This window comes from Contarinia nasturtii, unplaced genomic scaffold, assembly GCF_009176525.2.
Source record: "Contarinia nasturtii isolate CC-2019 unplaced genomic scaffold, AAFC_CNas_1.1 Cnas_scaffold_493, whole genome shotgun sequence".
NCBI lineage: Eukaryota > Metazoa > Arthropoda > Insecta > Diptera > Cecidomyiidae > Contarinia > Contarinia nasturtii.
The window spans coordinates 3,738,306-3,758,235 of NW_022197846.1; the positions used below are offsets into that span (position 1 = coordinate 3,738,306).

General features: G+C 33.9%; 4 protein-coding genes across 4 annotated transcripts; 2 read left to right on the forward strand and 2 right to left on the reverse strand.

Moving 5' to 3' along the window:
• Nucleotides 1-4,259: 4,259 nt before the first annotated feature.
• Nucleotides 4,260-8,760, reverse strand: LOC116339284 (protein PAT1 homolog 1). Its single transcript, XM_031765074.1, has 9 exons — nucleotides 8,549-8,760; nucleotides 7,806-7,995; nucleotides 7,386-7,642; nucleotides 6,898-7,272; nucleotides 6,617-6,817; nucleotides 6,387-6,492; nucleotides 5,333-6,309; nucleotides 4,984-5,226; nucleotides 4,260-4,897 (listed from the first exon to the last, which is right to left on the reverse strand). Exons 1-9 carry the CDS (start codon nucleotides 8,585-8,587, stop codon nucleotides 4,631-4,633), a joined length of 2,655 nt encoding a protein of 884 aa, XP_031620934.1. The 5' UTR covers nucleotides 8,588-8,760; the 3' UTR covers nucleotides 4,260-4,630.
• Nucleotides 8,761-9,315: 555 nt separating this feature from the next.
• Nucleotides 9,316-12,854, forward strand: LOC116339286 (xylulose kinase). Its single transcript, XM_031765076.1, has 6 exons — nucleotides 9,316-9,618; nucleotides 10,533-10,654; nucleotides 10,797-10,821; nucleotides 11,065-11,864; nucleotides 11,936-12,157; nucleotides 12,222-12,854. Exons 1-6 carry the CDS (start codon nucleotides 9,565-9,567, stop codon nucleotides 12,649-12,651), a joined length of 1,653 nt encoding a protein of 550 aa, XP_031620936.1. The 5' UTR covers nucleotides 9,316-9,564; the 3' UTR covers nucleotides 12,652-12,854.
• On the reverse strand, nucleotides 12,748-15,923 carry LOC116339285 (splicing factor 3A subunit 1). The gene is made up of 8 exons (XM_031765075.1): nucleotides 15,688-15,923; nucleotides 15,370-15,537; nucleotides 15,129-15,303; nucleotides 14,731-15,056; nucleotides 14,539-14,666; nucleotides 14,007-14,462; nucleotides 13,419-13,911; nucleotides 12,748-13,331 (listed from the first exon to the last, which is right to left on the reverse strand). The coding sequence occupies exons 1-8, from the start codon at nucleotides 15,800-15,802 to the stop codon at nucleotides 12,883-12,885; spliced, it is 2,310 nt and encodes a 769-aa protein (XP_031620935.1). The 5' UTR covers nucleotides 15,803-15,923; the 3' UTR covers nucleotides 12,748-12,882.
• A 217-nt stretch (nucleotides 15,924-16,140) lies between these two features.
• Nucleotides 16,141-18,195, forward strand: LOC116339163 (POC1 centriolar protein homolog). Its single transcript, XM_031764871.1, has 4 exons — nucleotides 16,141-16,713; nucleotides 16,932-17,241; nucleotides 17,325-17,638; nucleotides 17,859-18,195. Exons 1-4 carry the CDS (start codon nucleotides 16,450-16,452, stop codon nucleotides 18,033-18,035), a joined length of 1,065 nt encoding a protein of 354 aa, XP_031620731.1. The 5' UTR covers nucleotides 16,141-16,449; the 3' UTR covers nucleotides 18,036-18,195.
• The last annotated feature ends 1,735 nt before the right edge of the window (nucleotides 18,196-19,930 follow it).

Below are 19,930 nucleotides of genomic sequence, written 5' to 3' on the forward strand. Positions count from 1 at the left end.
GCAAAATTTACAATACATACGCATACACAGGATCGGAGTCTGTGTGTTCTTTTGTATTAGTTCGTCTGTAATACAGCCAGAGCCGTATAGTTCGCTCGAGCTGTGTCAAAGCAACAGTAGTAACAAAAATCGGTATCTTTTTTAACAGATGTCGTATTCGTAGAATCGATAAAATTAATTTGTATGGGGAATATACGATACTAGTTCCCATCGGCGATGTTTCGTTATAAAACAATTCAATTATTGGTACTTTTAATGTGTATCTATTTTTTATACGAAAATTGAAAGAGAAGTGTAAGACTTAACATTTGTAAAAAATTTGTAAATATTAACTGTGTAAGATTTGTGTGCTTTGATTTAATCACAAAAGTTATTGTTCAATTTTCACCAATATTAAACACTACTTGGACACTGAGTGTGCATTAGATAACGTCGTACTTACCATTAACTGTATACTTCAATAGAACTTCTTCCTTTATTTACTTTTTTACACGATGAATAATCACCAGATGCATTGAATATCACACTTTAAACCAGTAATGTGCGAAAGGGGTCCGTGATTTGGATGGGAAAATTTTTTTCGCGAAAATTATTCGAATTTGCTAGGGTTTTTCATTAAAAAAGTGAAGACCTTTTCTTTTTTTTTAGCTCATCAATGTAGAAAATTGAGGAGAATTCTTTCAATTTGCTAGGGTTTTTGGTTCCGAGAGATTTTTTTCCGATTTCCTAGGGTTTTTCGCGGAGAAAATTCTTTCGATTTGCTAGGGATTTTCGCCTCAAAAAGTGACTTCAAAAAAAAAAAAAAAAAAAAAAACGAAAATTTGTCTGATTTGCTAGAGAATTTTTTGTTTTGAAAAATCAGCCCCCCCCCCCCCCTGTAAAATGTAGCTCGCACATTACTGCTTTAAACATATTCGGTCGTTTGATATTTAGTTGGTGTTATCATTTTCATCACTGAATTTTACAAATCTATTCGAAAATATTCTGTCTGTACTGATAACGAAACATGACCGATATGAATTGATTTGGAAATGTTTAGTTTTGAAACAAAATCATTTAATTATCTTTTATCACAACGTATATTGATTGTGTCTGTGTAATGTGTATAAGATTGTCAAAATACTTACTCTGTTTATGTGAGATGAATAAAATCGATTAAAAATTTCAACGACTTTTATATGGTTTGCCCTAGGGGGTAGACACAAGTTTTTACTATAGAAAACTAAAAGTATACTAGAATCTACTAGAAGCTACCAAAAGAATATTTGAGAATAAATGTTCATATTGATTCTTCGACCGATCCATACAAAATACGAATGTAAACAATATATTTTCGTTCAGTGAGAACAATGGTTTCTATTATTCTCCGTATAAATGTCTTCATTTGGCTCAATACTAGAAATACTAGCACAATATTCGCGTTTTTATTTATATACTAAAAGAAACTAAAAGAAACTAAAAGAAACTAAAAGAAACTCAATACATATTGGGTGTATCGATTAATTTTAAAGGATTTTTGTTTAAAAACAACTGTACAATATTTTTTAACCAATGTATTGCCCATCGTTGGCTATGACTTCCGCCCATCTTCTTGGTAGCTTGTCGATTCCGCGTCGAAAGAATTCCTCATCTTTTGAAGCTATCCATTCATCGATCCAATTTCGCGCTTTTTCATATTTTGGATGTGTTCATCGAACAGGCTGATTTTCATCGATCGGAACAAGTGGTAATCAGAAGGAGCCAGGTCTGGAGAGTACGCGGGTTGATCAAGCTCATCCCGACCAGAGTCCCCTATCTTTTTTTTGCGATGTTTGAAATATGTCAAATTTTGATAAATCCTTCGACTATTTCTTGTCGCAGTTTTTTTCAATTTTTCTCTCAGTACTCCGCTCAAACGTATTGGTTGTAATCGATGCCGATCCCCCGTGACTGTTTCACCCTGTTTCAGCAGCTCATTATACACCAAACCACCTTATCCCCACCAAATAATGAGCATTACCGAGAAATCATCAAAAACGCCAATAGCCCAACATTCAATTTTTTTTGGTGATTTCACAGTTTTTCAACAAATTCACCACTTCTTTCTCACCAAATTCAACATTCTCTGTGGCGATTGAGAGTTCTCGTCTCCTGCAACATTTTATAACCTTTGGATGTATTTTCACTTTATTTAAAGTGAAAAATTGAACCAAGGGAGGGCCAGACAGAAAAACACTTTTTCATCACTCATTTTGAATCGATCAGAAAATAATGACACTGTGTCAAAAATAAATCTTTCTGCTCTGAATTAGATTGGCAAATGTCACATGTACAAAATGCAATTGGATTCACCTGTCAAGCTACACACAATTTCAAGTTACGCCATCTCTTATCAATCCTTTAAAATTAATCGATACACCCAATATTTAATGAAACTAATTATACTAGAAATTGGTGTCTATCCCCTAGGGTTTGCCGTGCCTATAATATTATTCTGTAAACTATAAGAAGATATGGTAGTAAAATAAAACAATTGTTATTGTGGTCTTGTTGTCACGGTTCTCAATTTAAATTGCATATTTAATTGTTCTTTAATGTACTTTTTTTGTTTTCATCTTTGCAAATGTTGGATAATTAGTTGTATTTAAATGTGAATTTGCAAATTTTGCTTTAAATGAAAAGTCGAAAAAAAAAAACAAATAGAATATATCAACACATTGTCAGTATATGAATATTTAAGTGAAAAATAGAGATGGAAATTTTTTTTTATTGTTTAAATGATTGACGAATGCAAATATATTTTTTCGGCACGTTTTGTTTTTCTTTTGTTTTAAACAAATTTTACATCAAAAATGTATGCCTAATTTTATCTATTTAAGCGAGTCGCATAGTTTCAATACAATTTTTGGTTAGATGCAGACCACGCTCTAGCCAAAGCACATGCACAGCAGTTCTTAATGCTGTAATATGTTTGATGCATATTATAAGCTTCGAATACACCATTAAACATATATCCAGTGTATGTCGAGTGTAGTTTGGGATTGATTCTAATGAACTCATATATGATAACATTCATATTGATAGGCATTCGAATTATGTTCATTTGATCTTCTTCTTCTTTAACGTAATATTCACGAGAGTTTTAGTATTTTTAAAATACCATTTTTTTATGGAAAATTAATGTACAAAGTTTCCATTTTTCCTATCTATATTCACGTCCATTTTTTCATCTTTTTTTACTTGTTTTTCTTTTCATTAAATATACCAAGTTAAAATATATGACAAAAAAACATTCATTTCATTAAACTATCGACATTTTTCTCTCTTCCAAATAATCATTGTTTCAATTCGAACATGAAAAAAGTGCACGTAAATTATAAATGATTTTTTTACTTGTAGGTCATATTGATGGGTCATATTTTTATTGTGTTGAAAAAAATGAAGCTATGTTGTTAATGATGATGATGTTTCAAATCTTTTTTTTTTTTTCATTATTATTGTAATAAATCGTCCGTACTTATTCTATTTGCACAAGAGAAAATTAAAAAAAAGATTGACCAACATGATAAAAAATAATTATATAACAAAATTTTCATGCGTTTCTGTCATCATTTATGCATACTTATTTACGAAATTACAAATAATATCCAGACTTTGAACACCTAAATGCGACCGGTAATTTATATCTCCTGTCGTTTTTTTCTTCTTCTTTTTCTTTTCTTCTAAAAATTTAGCTGAGAATAAGTTTAGTTATTTTTTGCCTTATTTTTATGCGTGTTTTTTTTTTAACTAAATTGTGTCGCAATGAGCAAATCAATAAATGTTGCATATCGCTTCAATGTTCGGTAAAATTTATAAATTATTGACAACTGTACGGACACAATAAAAATAAATGTATGTATGTGTATGTAATTGGTAATTGATTAAAAAGCACATAAAAATTATGTATCCATCAATAGATAAACGACTATCCATGATTTTGTAAATCTATTCTTTGAATGCTAAGAAGAAAAAAAAACTTTTTTTAAAAATACATTTACAATAATTTTACAAGATTTTTTTAAATAGCAATTTGCTTTTACAAAACCAAATCGCACTAATGTTCAACGGTCAAACATATGAAAATTAATTTCTTGAAAAATTTATTTATTTTTTGAAATTTCATTCCTACGTTCATGTCTAATATAAGTACGACGACAAGTGAAAATATAATACCAAATCAATCGTACTTTAAGCAAAATAATTTCAACATCTGTGTATGTGTAGGTTACTTTTTTTTCTTTTTTTTTTTTCTTGTTTGTTTGTTTCTTTGTGTACTAATTTTATTTTCTTGGATATTAAACTTCAAGCTAGCAGTATTCAAACTAGTGTTAAATTAAATGAATTTGAATAATTTACAAAATTGTGTATGTGTGTGTATGATGTTTGTTTTCAGCGCGAAAAATAATGTCGAAAAAGATGTATTTATGTAGATCTGAAACATGTAATAGCTTCTTGTTGTCATTGTTTTTTTTTTTAAATATATTCAAACAATTTTATCAACTATTTATTAGTTAGATTTTTCTGTGTATAAGCGCCGACTATACCTCTATTACTATTTTACCAAAAAAAACCTACATAAAAATACAAAAGAAACACAAATTTGTTCGATTTATGAGTTTTTTTGCGTTAGCACTGCAATTAGGGTTTGCGATTTTAAATCATGGAAGCGCGAAAAATGATTTAGTAATGGTTTTAGTATATCATTTTCGTATGCAACATTCGCCAGTTGCAAATTTCCCAGTTTATCGACCGCAATTGATAATGCTGTTAAAAATTCTAACCATGATATTTGCTGTGTAGGAGTTATGGCGTTTGGTGATATTGCATAAACGCTTTCCATTTTCACTATCAGCACAATGACACACGATATTGAAAACTGTTGAAATGGAAATAGAATAATGTCAGGATATATCATAGTTCAATCACTTCAATATGTGAACAAAATTTCGCCATTGAACTTACCTTATTTGTAAAAATAAAGCTGAGCTTTTCGCAAGAGATGAGCGTATTAGTAAGCCGAAGTATTGAATCTATCGAAGCGTTTTCAATGTATGATTGAAACTCAGGAAATAGTATGAACAGTGGACTCTCAGCATCCTCTCTGTCTTTTTTCACGAGTAGTGGCAACGCAGCCAATATCGCAATCCACACATCCCATCGATAAACATTTTCTTTGAGTAGTGCAAGTACACGTTTTATCAACGTCTGAAAATTTAAGAGAAAATATGAATGAATTCTTTCGTTTATTCATTTGTTTTGATCGATCATCGATGTCACAACAGTTATTTTCGTTTAAACAATTTTCACTTACCTTTCCCTTGCGAATGGTCATCATTTGCGCTACTTTTTCGTGTGTCAATCCTGTTAAAAGTTTTTCCAGTAGTTCTTCGCGTGTCTCTTCTTTGTCAGCACTCAACGATGATGATGATCTCGATGCGTTTGGTACAAAATCCGGGTTATCTTTGCATTCCATTAGGCGCTCTTGTTCAGCGGCCTTTTCTTTTCGCTCCTTCACAATTAGTGCAGTTGCAATGGCTGTTGGATCTTCTAAATCCTCCAGTTTGAGTGCGATACGATATAAGGTTTCTATATGCAATAGAATTTGTCTTGATTTACGTTGTGTGGATATTTCATTTGTTGAATTAATTGGGCTGCCCGTATCAGCGCCCACAACATCCATGTCAATGATTTTACGCGGTGCAGTTACACTGCCGCACTGTAGTTTGCCCAACGAATTTTCAAATTGTAGCGGTGTATAGGTGCGTGGCGTTTCTTTATCTTTATTTGATTCGCTATTTTTCCGTTCACGCTGATTACGCTGTTGGTTTGTTCCATTTTTATTGCCCATTGAAATAAGAACTAGTTGTGCATGACCTTTTGGCTGAATTAGTGGATGATTCAATTGGTTGTCTTTATGTGCTTTATTTTCTTTGATGCCCTTCAATTTAGCTCGACGTTCTTTAAAAACAGTATAGTAAAAATCATCAATGTATGGCGTTCCTGTATTCAATTGTGACAACTGGATGCCGATCAACCATTGTTTATCTCGTTGGCTCATCAAATTTGCATATTCATCATATTCCAATGTTCCATTCATTAGACGATTTTGATGTTGATTATTGTTATTGTTGTTGTTGTTGTTGTTGCTATTCCGCTGTTGCTGGTTTTGATGATGTTGTTGTTGTTGCTGCTGCTGTTGCTGCTGCTGTTGTTGTTGATGATGATGATATTGCATGTTTTGATGATGAAGGTTCATTCCGCCTGGTAAAACTCCTCCTGGCACACCAACTAATTTTAAATATAATTTTGATTAGCAACAATAATTAAAGGGTCTAACAAACGGTTATCATCGTGATAAAACTTACACGGAAACGCATTATTGCCCTTGGTGTTGTTTTTTGCGTTTAAAAGCATAGGATGATTTTGTTGGATTTCATGCACCAAACGTTTGTTGAATTGATTAACTGATGCCTGCCGATTGAAACAATCAATTTTATGAAATTTCATTCATGATTTGACAAAAGAATTTGTTTCTTTGGAAAATATTTGAAGAACAAGTATTTAAACAGAAACTGAACGGGTCATGAATACTAACGGATTGTTGTTGTTGCGCCGATTGGAATTGCGGTAATTGCATATGTGGAGGTATCATGCCAACACCAACACGCTTATGTGGTTGTGATGTTTGTTGAGCCGATGTGGGTGGTTGAATGCCTGGCGGTTGTGGTTGTTGCATTTGTTTCTGATGCATCTGCATTATCGGCGTTGGTGGCGTAGCAGTACGCATTGAATTCACCTGCAAGCATACAATAGTCTCTTTGAATGTAAAAATAAAAGAAATTCGGAAATACACATTTGTTCAGACAGATAACTTACGTTGAAGTTATTTTGTTGCATTAAAACATTGGGTGGGACTCTAGCTAAATTTGGATGCATCTGGGAATTTTGGGCATTCATATGCGGTGGTAGCATGTTAACTGGAAAACCTATCGGAATTCGTTGGTTTGTATTCTTTTGCAATTCATTTGCTACATTTAGATGCGGTAGAAACATCGGTTGTCCTTTTGACGTTTGAGCTAATGATTGAGAAAATGGCTGCTGTTGCTGTTGTTGTTGAATATTGGGCCGTTGATGTTGATTTTGTGGCGTTGGTGGTTTCATATTCGGTTCAACTTTTTGTTGCATTTGCTGATTTCGTATTTGATTTCGTTCCAAATCTTCCACCGACATGATTTTTGGGGGCACATTTGGCTGTGTACAACAGAGTAAAAAAAATATGAGAAGCAGATGTGAGTTATATTTGGAATTTAGAAAAAAAACACGGGATTTGTGTTAGATTACTGTTATGGTTACGAATACAATACCTGTCTGGAAGTATTTAATAAGTGTTGTTGATGTGATTGATTGGCCAATTGTTGTTGAAATGGATTGGCAATGCTAGGACCGGCAATATTCATTCCAGAGTTCGGCATAGACAGAAGATGCGGCATGAAATGTTCCCGTGGAATCATGCCATTAAAACCTCTGCTTGACCATACACTTGGATCTAATTGAACACGTCCTTCAATATCATCATCTACTTCCTCACAATCCTCCAACCCCATGCGAGCGATACTAAAATCTATGTCAATAAATACATACAAATAAAATTGATATGGTACATTAACTACATTATCACGTGAATAGTTTTCTAGTTTTGTTCTCCACACTTAATCACTGCAGTTGCAATATTGCAATCATATGCACTAACGATCAAAATTTCACAACAATTATGCACTTTTTACCTAAATCTCCCAAATCGCCATCATCAGTTTCATCTTTTTCTTTGCCGCTCGTATTTCCATTGCTGTCGAGCAGCACTAGATTTTCATGCTCACCCTCCCAATCGTCGTTGATGGCCGATCCAAAAGTCTCTTCGTTCAGTGCATCATAATCGTCTTGTTCTTCCAGTCCACCGCCATCATTATCGAATCGCTATTCCAAAGAAAAAAAAAATGGATCAAAACAATTAACTACAAACTGTGTTGTATTGTAGATATATTGCACACGAATATGCACAGATTGTGTGAAAGTCCATGATTTCGATGTGACAAAACATGAACTCTGATGCAATCACATTTTTTTGCACCATTTTTTTGTCAATTTCTTCGCACAATTCATTTGACTCAAATTTATTGCAAAGTGTCAAAAGAGCTGCCACAGAGAAATACATATTCACAATAGATTAAAATAAAATGAAAAATAAAAGATAGAATGCATTGTAACATAAATGTTTTATACTTTTAAATTGCATAAGGAATGCACCACACAGAAATCATGAATTTTTTTGGCAATAATGGAGGTAGATAGAGAAAGAGAGGATAAAAAAATGCTGAATACAAATAGTGATCGCGGTGAATGCAGAAGCATCATATGAAAAATGTGCGTTTCCATAGATTTGTATAAATGGTTGAAGCAAAATGTACTATTTCACGTAAATTCATGTGTGATTTTATTCCAATGCTAAATTTCCCGAATATCATCTTACCGGTGCTGTGGTATCAAATCCAAAAAACGTGTCTGCCATCGAATGAAATAATTTATTTTAGAAAATAATGTCATGACTTGTCACACAGTCATCACCGATGAAATCACTATGGCCGCCATAGAAATTATTGCTGCATGAAAAAAATGATCCCCTCATTGAACATGTACTGAATTCGTTTTCATCATATATTGCTTTCGGGTTTCTTCTTCTTTTTTTATTTTTGCCTATTCGTTGACTGCTAGACAATATATGCATGTATTTGAGAATAGTATGGCCCGATGTTAAAATGGGACATTTTTCGATATTCGAAAATAATTTAAATTACTTTACTTGTTTTATTTTTTAATTTATGGATTTTAATCATTTTGAATTGAATTCAAATGAATTGGCACAATGACGAATAAAACAATATCAAATAAAGTTGATTTGGTTTGAAATATTGGTCTTAATATAGCAGTGGCACTTCACTTGAATTGAAATTTGAAAAAAAAAAAAACACCGGCTGTTGTAAAAAAATGCCAAAGACTGCTGTCAAACGTATTTGTACAAACACACAAACATATTGTTGTATTTTGCATATTATCTAGAATATGTACTATGTACTATGTATTGAAGACAAACGACCAATACTGGACCGTGCAATACGCACAAGATCCAATAAAGAAACAAAAAAAAACACACAAAAAACACTGAAACACCGTGAATCTGAAGCATGGAGGTGTTATAGCATTATATTGCTTGTATTGGCATAAGCACCGAGTCCAGTTGTCAATGAAAAACTAAGCACATCAGTTGTGTTTTTGTCATTATCCCATTCACATACATTCCACTTGTTACTATTTTGTTTATCATACACAACCAACTGCGATTTTTTTTTGTTTTTTCCCAAATAGAGTTTGTGCGTAAAATATTGCGTTTGTTGTGAGATAATTTATTGCGTTGTTGATTAAGTTAGATTTTTTTTTGTAAGAGAAATTGTTGTTTTTTTTTTTTTAAATTAAAAGAAGACTGTAAAAATGATTCCAGAAAATAGTGAAACTTATTTGGGCTTCGATTTAAGCACACAAAAGGTAAATTATATTTAATAAAACATTTCTCTTCTTTCCATCCTCTGAACAATTCATTAAATTCTTCTTCAACACACACATATCAAATTATATTTAAATTCATTGCCTTTTTAGGGAGAAAAAAAAAATAATTATCGGTAGAAACCTGAAATCGTAGGTGTTCAAGCAAACGGTGTTCGATTTTTATTTTACAGTTCAAACTTTTTTCTTTTATTAATTTTATTTTTATTTAATGATGGATGCTACTTTTCAATCGAAACCAAATGTTTTTAACGAACGATTATTATGCAAGAAATTTGTCTTCCGGGGTTTTAGAGGTGACTTACAATGACTTGAAGAAATTAATCAATTTTCATGTTACAAACATTATCAACAATCTACTTATAATTTTGCGCTAATCAATTGTTTGTTTCATTTTTTTCCGTTATTCCTTTTTTCTCCCTTTTTCTCTTTCTATCATTGCTCATAAGAAAAACTACCAATGAATTCAATGGCAAATTTTGTATTTTCTTATCAGTAGTCATTAAATCAATGATCCATCGACAATTCTGTACACTTTTGTTTTTATAAAATATATTTATAATTTTTTTTCTTAACTAAGAATACGTGAAAAAAAAATTACACACATTCGCATACATATTTGCGCATAGAAAAAAAAAACAACAACAACGGAAAACAGTTCCGTTCCGTGAAAACAGTTGCTATCGGTTACCAAATTTTATTACTTAATAAATTATAAATGTTTATTTCACACATGTAATTGTACAAGAATTGACAAAAGGTCGAATCAAACGCGTATAAAAAAGTCACTTTGACTAAATAACAAAAATGAATTATTGCGCAAAATTTGAAATAGTTCAAACATCTATTTGTCCAGCAATCAAATGAGAAATTTACAATTACTAATTTTCTTTTAGCTTAAAGCGGTTATTGTTGATGCCAATTTGAAAGTTATCGTACAGGCTGAAGTGAAATTTGATACAGATTTACCCGAATTCCGAACCATTGGAGGCGTTAATGCTGGACAAAATAAAAATGAGTAAATATTTAATTGTTGTTCGGCACAAAACTCTGGAAAATTTTAAAAACAAATTACATACAAAAATTAATATGTGTACATTGCCAATATCAATTCAATTTTTAAATAATTCATCAAATTAATATGTAATTATTTTGTTTAGGTTTCATGTGCGACCCGTGATGTGGGTAAGTTACAAGGAAATAATCATTTAAAAATTACTTGTCCATTATTAAAGAATTTCCGTGTGTAAATGTTTTTTTAATAACATTCAGCGAAATGTGAACATTTTTATTCGATTCGTATTGGCTAAGTCGTTTAAAGTTGATTGTCTTTCATACAAGTTTTTAAACTTAATCAGCCGGTTAATTTGACTTAATAGTTAATTTTTTCCCATATGGATTTCAATTTATTCTTTTGTAATTCCATAGGTCAAGGCACTAGATATAATTATCGATCGTTTGGTTGTGAACGGAGCCGATTTGAGTAAAGTGTCGGCTGTATGTGGATCGGCTCAGCAGCATGGTTCATTGTATTGGTCAACAAATGGCATTAAAACGTTGGAAAATTTGGATGCGGACAAATTTTTACATACGCAACTCGATGAAAGTGCGTTTACTCTGCATCAAACACCAATTTGGATGGACGGTAGCACCGAAAAACAATGCATCGAAATGGAAGAGGCAATTGGTGGTCGTGATCAAATGGTTCAATTCACCGGATCAAAATGTTATCCACGTTTTACCGGTCCACAAATTCGAAAAGTTTATCAAACAATGTCCGATTGCTATGAAAATACGGCACGAATTTCGTTGGTGAGCAGCTTTTTGGCATCGATTCTTATCAATAAGGTGGCACCAATTGATTATACGGATGGTTCTGGTATGAATTTATTAGATATTAACACAAAAAAATGGTCACAAGCATGTTTGAATGCATGCGCACCAGAATTGGAAGAGAAACTTAGCCAACCGGTGCCAAACAACAGTGTCATTGGTCAAATTGGTTCATTTTTTGTGCAAAGATATTCATTTGATGCGCATTGTAAAGTCATCGCATTCACTGGTGACAATGCTTCTGCCATATCAGGCATGCTTATCACAAAGAATTGGTTGGCAATGTCATTAGGTACGAGTGATACTATAATGATGGCATTAGAAGAACCAGCGAAACTAGAAGAAGGTCATGTTTTTATTCACCCCACTGAACCGGGATACATGGGAATGTTATGGTGGGTTTTGATTTATTATTGATACGTATTCAATGCATTCCATCTTTACCAATATACCTTTCTATTCAAAGCTTCCGAAACGGATCGTTGGTTCGGGATATTTTTAAGCGATCAGAAGCAAACAATGATTGGAATAACTTCAGTGAATTATTGGAATCAACGCCCAGAGGAAATTACGGAAATATGGCCTTGCATTTTGTACAAAAAGAGATTATACCAAATGTAAAGGGCAGTCTTCGTTGGAATAAAAACAGCGATCTAAGCACACCCGAATTAGCTAAGGGAGTCGTTAAGTGAGTATGAAGAAATGTTAAGAGAACTCTAACAGTACTTGTTTTGGCTTTAAATTTAAATTAGATTTTCATCTCCTCAAACGGAAATTCGGGCGACAATTGAAGGGCAAATGTTGCATCACAAGATGGTCGCAAGTGATATGGGCTTTCACTTCGGTGAAGATACGCGAATTTTAGCAACTGGTGGTGCATCGGCCAACAAATCCATTCTACAAGTTGTATCAGATGTATTCAATTCACCAGTTTATATTCAAAAGACTACAGAAGCTGCCTTATACGGTGCGGTTTATCGCGCCAAATACGCCTTATACTTATCGCGTTTGCCAGAGGGACAAACTGAAGTTGAGACTTATTTCGATTATGTAAGCAAATTTTTACCAAATCGCACGCAGCGTGTTTGCGGTCAAAGCAACGATTCCGAGACCATTTACAATAAAATGCTGGAACGTTATCGTGACATGGTTTCTGTATTGCAAACCACTGACGACGCTTAATTTTTCAATTAATTACAATACGATTTTTGTAAGAAGAAAAAAACTATTGAACATTCCAAAAACATTTTTTGCAACCAAATAAAAACTAAATAGCAATTTGATATGAGAAAAAAAAATTATTTATGTATCTGTATTTATGTAAATGCACAAAACATTGTTAAAAAATAAAATCAAAATGGGGGATACAAATTTTTTGACTTGAATTGATTAATCGTTTATTTTATTTTATATTTATTTCTTGCGACCACCACGTTCTTTGATTTGTAGTTGAACTGTTGTACCGCTCAATAGATTATAGAATGCAATTGTATTGTTATCTTTGAAAAACATGCCCTCATACGAAATTTTTTGCTTTGCTGGCGGTAAACTGGTTTCTTCTTGAATTTTTGATTTCAATGTCGAAATTGTGTCATTTAGCGATAGTGTGATTGAGATAATCTGGCCATTAAGACGCCATTCAGGCTTATCAACACCGCTTGGTGCTTGAACTTGCAATGACACTGGACCTTTGTGTATGGCCATAAATTCTGATTCCGGCACTAAATTGTCTTCGGATCGTTGTTTCTTATTCGGTGGCTCGTCATCGGCTTGTGGTACAGGTGGTTCCATCATGAAGTTCATTGGAGTACTTTGTACAGGTGGCTGTGATGGTTGCGGGAAATTGGCTGGAGGATGTCCGCCTATTTTTCATCAAAGATTGAAACGAATTAACAATTATTGAAATTATTTAAATTTCCAAGTACTCTGAAAATAAAATTAAAAATTACCCGGAACAAGTGGTGGAATGGGATGTTGATAACCAGGAAATGATGGCATCATTGGTGGTCTCATGGGTGGCATCATCATTGGTGGTGGAATTGGCATAGCCGATTGAACTGGCGGTTGTGCCGGGGGTTGTTGAGCTTGTGGCGGCATTGGAACGGCCGAAACATTGGTATTGGTCATTTTACTTGTGCCCGGTCCACCACCAATAACTGGTTTCGGTCCAATTTTTTCCTTTTCTTCATCAGGCAACAGACCTTTCACCTTATGAATTTGATGAATTTGATCTTCTAAGGTAATGTTAGCTCTTGCTGCTCGCGTTGCAGCCTCAACTGATGACGTATGACCATCCCATGTAACACGTTCATCTTTTCGGGTTTCCTCTTCACCCAATTTTTTACCAATCACCGTTTCTTCATCGCCAACACCAAAAATATCGGTACGACGTTCTGCCAATTGCTTCAAACTTGCCTCAATAGCTGTGCCAACAGCAAAAACCTATACACGTTCAAAGCCAAAACGAAAATAATATTAGCAAACATTTTATTCGAACGATAAAAAAAATAAATCCGTCGTAATAAAAGCGTACGCACATTGTCTTGATTAAGTTTTTCAACGGTATGTTTGTCACGTTGTTCAATCCATCTTGGATCGAGTAGACCAATGCGCATGTGCTCGGCCATTTTTGAGGCTGGAATTTTTTCGCCCGTAATTGGAGAGATGAGATATTCATCTTGTGCTGGTGCTTTAACGATTGGTTTTTGTGCTTGTTTGGGATCATATTTCTTGATAACAACTTTATCATGGGTTGGCGGTAATAATGGTACAATCGGTGCCGTCGGCATTTTTTCTTGAGCCGATTCCTCATCACTTGACGCTTCGTCCATATCTTGAACTTGAATGTTATCTTTTCGAATTGCGGCTGGCATTTGCATTCCAATACGACTCTCCATTGTTGATAGTTTAATTGTACCGGGACCTTCACCGTCACTACCCTCATCTGACTCAATCTGCATCTCAATGTCGCCATCTTCTTCTAACATTCGTTCCTATAAAAACAAAATGATACAATTATTTCCATCGTTAAGAGACAACAACACCAACGCGGATCACATAAATACATACTTCCATGAGAACTCTTGCACCAACTTCGGTGGCAGTTGTTGGCGGTGGGAAATTGCCAGTTTCAAATGGTTGATAATCAACTGTTTCAACTACTACAAAATCATGCCAATCTATTTGAGCGTATGCAACTATTGGAAACAAAAATGAAAGATTAACACCAATACCACTTTTTTACTGTTCCGAAAAAAGTACCTCGTTCACGCTCAATTTTCTCCTCTTCTCGCTTTCGTTGGGCTTCTTGATGTCGTTGCCAATTGGCCCGATATTTAACTTGATCGAGAACTGTAATTGAACTTTCACGTCCCAGTACACTCTCGGTTTTCAAACGTGCCATTAGATCTTTTGGTGGAATCAATATTTTAGTATACTGTTCTAGCAGTTTAGTAAAATATTGGAAAAGCGAATGCTGTGGCCGTAAAAAGTCAAATTGATAATTGCGCTGTTCACGATTCATTAGATTCGTTAGAAATTGACGACCATTACGCGCTACAAACTGAGCGGTCAACTTTACAATATCCCTAGAAAAAATGAAATAAATTTGCTAATTGTAAACCATGCTAAATCAAAATTTATTCTTATATATAACTCACAAATCGAGTGCTGAAATTGATGGTGGATCAGCAATGAATTCCGGTTCTGCTGGTGGTTCTTTTGGTACAAATTGTTGTTCGGCCACTTGTTTCAGCAGTTCTTGTTGCTTCTGATGTGCAGCCGATGAAACTTGTAATTTTTGCACACTTGCCGGTAAAGTTGATGCAGCGTCGGCTAAAAATTATCACAATTTTTTCATCAATTCACATTCACTAAAAAAATTAATTGCACATTACTTACACGATCTTCCCTCACGAAATTCGTTGACTTTGTGTTGATAGTAGGCATGATACGGATCGCCTGAATTCAAGAAATTGAATTTTGGATTGCCCAATTCGTTTTGACGAATACGCGCTTCGAACTCCGGTCCATTTCTAGCAACAAAGCTAGCGGTTTTATCAACGATATCTTTATTTCAAAATTTCGATTCAACGGTTAAGGAAAATAATTTGTAATTGCTAAAGTTTCAATTAAATTAAATTCAATAAAATTTGTGCTAGAAAAGAATTGAAATGATTGTTAAACGTATAAAAAGTTTTTTTTTTAGGTTAAGGATACTTCGAACTTCTGGTGGTGGATAAATTATTCCAATAATTGGGCCCGAGAGTGTGGTTTCATTTCGATTGTCATCGTTTAACTGATCCAATGTATCTTCTGTATCAAGTGAAGGCATTTTCAATAAAAATAACTGAAAAAAAAATCACAATTTTTTTTTCACAGAATGTTTGGTTGAATCGTAAACACCTTTACTTATTTTATAGATTCAATGAAACAACACATCAAAACACTTTGACAGTTCTATAGTCAATGTATGTGGTAATTTCGTCCCAACAAAAAAAATCCCACATAGGATATCCATCTCGTTTAATCGCACATGGAAACACTAAACACAGTGAGAAAAGACGTAGTTGCACAAGAGTTTTTTTTTTAAATTAAATCTTCACGTAACATCACTTAAAAATTCGAAAGCTTCAAAATTGTTTGAATTTAATTTGCCAAAAAGGCTAGCTATCAAACCTTTAAAGTGTAGAAAAAATTAAACAAAATTTGGTTTTTGATTTGCCAACAGCAACCGAAGCGACATCTGCGCGTGATAATTTTCAAAATTTTAAACCACGATTTTCAGTTAAACCGTGCAAATATTGACATTTTAGTTTCAGCACGACATACACACAATACACATTGTAATGTGTAAAGCAAGCATAACTTTTACAACACTTTTGTCCATAACGCAAAAAGACTAATTATTCATTTAGCTCTTTTTTTGAAATTTCAAATTCTAATTTCAAGTAGAAAAAATTGAGAAGTGAAAATAAGAGAATGGAATCATTTGAAGATCCAGCACCGATTTTATTGCGACATTTTCGTGGCCATCATGGACCGATCACTTGTCTGGCATACAATTCCAATCAACATTCCAACAAATTGGCCTCATCATCGACGGATAAATCAGTTAATCTATGGAACACCGAAGACAGAATCAGATGTTTCAAATTTTCTGGGCATTCAGACATAGTGAACGGTGTTGCATGGTCTCATAATGGACAACTCATGGCAACCGCATCAAAAGATCGAACAATTAAGGTGAATTGATTGTTCAAAAACAATAATGGAAAAGTTTCATGTTCCAACTCATGAGTGATTAAAATAATAATATCATATGCCTGAGACTTCTCTTTGACTATAATCAAATGAGAAAGAAATGTTGCTCTAGCAATGCATATCAATACTAAACATAGGTTAAATACATTATTTTTTCATAATTTTTTTTTTTTACTCATTCAATTTCACCCTGACAAAAGGTATGGGTGCCAACTGTACGCGGATCATCGTGTACTTTTCCAGCATTGTCGGCTGTTCGCAGCGTTGAATTTCATCCAAAAGATAGAAAATTGGTCACAGCTACCGATGACAAAGCCGTCAAATTGTGGAGCATTGACACAAAACGGTTTGCACAATCGTTTTTGGGACACACAAATCGTGTAAATTGCGCAAGATATTCACCAAGCGGCAAAACAGTGGCTTCTTGTTCAGATGATCGAACATTAAAATTATTCGATGTAAACAGTGGCGAATGCGTTCAAACATTTACTGAACGTGGAAATGTTCATGGTATGTATGTCACTTGATTTTCATTCAAAAATTATAAGTTGGCAATAGTTTATGTTTAATTCAATAAATTTAAATTTCGATAGGAAATGATGTTGCTTGGCACCCAAATGGTGGTCTAATTGCAATTGCTCTCAGCAATAGTCAAATAAAAATCTTCGATATAAAAGCTCGCAAACTCATACAACTTTACAGTGTTCATTTGGACGGTGTCAATTCGATTGCATTCCATCCAAGCGGAAATTTGATGATAACAGCCAGTGAAGATGGTTCAACGAAAGTATTGGATTTACTAGAAGGTAGACCGATTTATACGTTGGTAGGACATGATGATGCCGTTACGGCAGTCACATTTTCGGGCGATGGCAGCAATTTCGCCACAGCAAGTAAAGATAAGCAGGTATGCATAATGACAGTTGTTCCCAACTCAGTAAGACTCACGACCCATTCAGTGAAAAGTGGCCATTCTCTAATAAATGATGAAGATTTGCTGTGTGAATTCAATGTGAATTTTTTTCACACGGATCTCCGATTAGTAGCGGACTACGAGTCGGGAACCTATTTAGTAATACAATGTGACATAATTATTTAAATCATTATTTTTTTTCACTTTATGTTAGATTATGCTCTGGAGCTTGAACATGGATATAATCAATGATAATGATATTTCATCTGCTCAACGCAGTATCGAAAATGATCGAAACATGGGAAATATACTTGATACATCAGTTATGATTGACCCAAGAAAAACAACACACTACAAATTCTGCCCCGACGACTACGACATTATGGAATAATGAGTACAAATATCACGCGTTAGCATACCCAAACATCGAGTTTAATTTAAGATTTTGAATGAAACAAAAAAGAAACTGTTCAATTTATCCAACTATTTAATGTTATTGTGAATTATACAAAATGGTAGCTATTATATGTGTTGTATCACACGCTCACGCCCAATTATTAGTATTATCTTGAGTATTATTGCTTCGTCCACATAAAATAAAAATATTTTTTTTTTATCTTAGATACATTTTTTTAATAAAAAGGGATGATGTGCTTCATATGGTCATTGGTCACCAATTGTTCCAATTGATTTTAATTGGTCTGATTTTCCGCTTACTTCTCATACAATGTATTTGCACACCTCTAGGCATGTGCACGTTTTAACAACTGATTTCAAATGTTCCAGCGATAGTCATTCCAATATTTCCTCCAAGCAATAGTCGTTCAAATCTAAAATCGATTGTTTGTGCTTGCTTCCGTTTATTTTGGTTGGTGTCATTTTGTTCATTGGAATCGTTCAATTTGCATCGCTTTCATTTGGTGTCCGGTGATGGTGGTGCCAATCGTTTCGCACAGAAAATTACGGTTTCTCTTCACTTTTTCAAAAAATGACAGTCATTCACAAGCACACTCTCACTCTGTTGATTCTTCTACAATTTTTGTTCGGTGGATAAGTTTCGTATCAATTTCAAGTCAAATGTATTTTATGCATCTTCATTTCTTAACCCAACATAGCAAAACACCCAAACGCAAATCAAAAGATAAGCGGATAGTAAAAAAAACTGGTCGAAAATTGAGGCAGTAAAATTAATTGAGTTATTTGAAGCGAGACCAGATTTATGAGAACCATGAAAATTTCCCTATACGCGTTAATATGACTTGATTTTGGTAGTTTTTGTATATGCTTTGAAGATTTGTGTTTGATTTCAAAAATTTCCGAAAATTGATGAACAAAGCGATTTTGATAAAGGAACATTTGTATGGATTTCCGATTCCGTCCACGAGGATACAAACGCGCACAGTTAATAGAGAATGCTATGGAAAGTATGGTAACTTCCAATTTGACCGATGTTACCGATGCCAAAAAAAGCCGTACCAGAGCACGAAAAACTAAGACAACAATAAATATGGATGAAAGCGAAGGCGACAAGATGAAAAATCTTAAGCGATGTAAGTCGAAGCGAGGTAAAAAGTTTATGTCCAACGTTGAAATGAACGGCACCGATGATTCGAACGATGAAGGTTTGGCTTCTGTAAATCAATTGGGCATGAAATTGTTCGATCTCGCAAATCCAAATTAAGCATTGCATCAAAGATGCTATCGAAACCATTGCCAATCGAATGAAGGTTTAAATGAACAAATCGAGGCAAATAATTCATATGCAGTCGAGTCCAACGATGAAGACTTGGCTTCTGTTAGCCAATTGGGCATGAGTATATTAGGTGGAACTGTTTGGACTCGTGAATCAAAATTGAGCATTGCCTTAATTGGTGGTTCATCTCCAGCACCAAACAAGCGCACAACTTTAACTACACGTGATTCCAATGAGTTGGAGGAACCATCATAGATGATTATAGTCATCATGATTTGAAATACATCAGATATCATAACTTTTCTTTTAAACAAAATATCTTGGCAGTAGATTTTGCTTGATCTTGTATTTTCCCACTCTAGCACAATATCTTCACAAGTTTATATATTCTGCTTTAATTCTTGAATGTATCAAAAAAACTACGCCGCTAATTCACATAACCGACGACGCAATATCTACTGTAAAAAGATTTAATTCAATGAACTTTTTGGAGGGACTTGATCATCAACAAAAAATGTTCGTTAGAAATGAGTTCCATCCTCACTGATTTCAAAAAGGGGAAACTTTCTCATATTTATATTAGTTTCAAATTT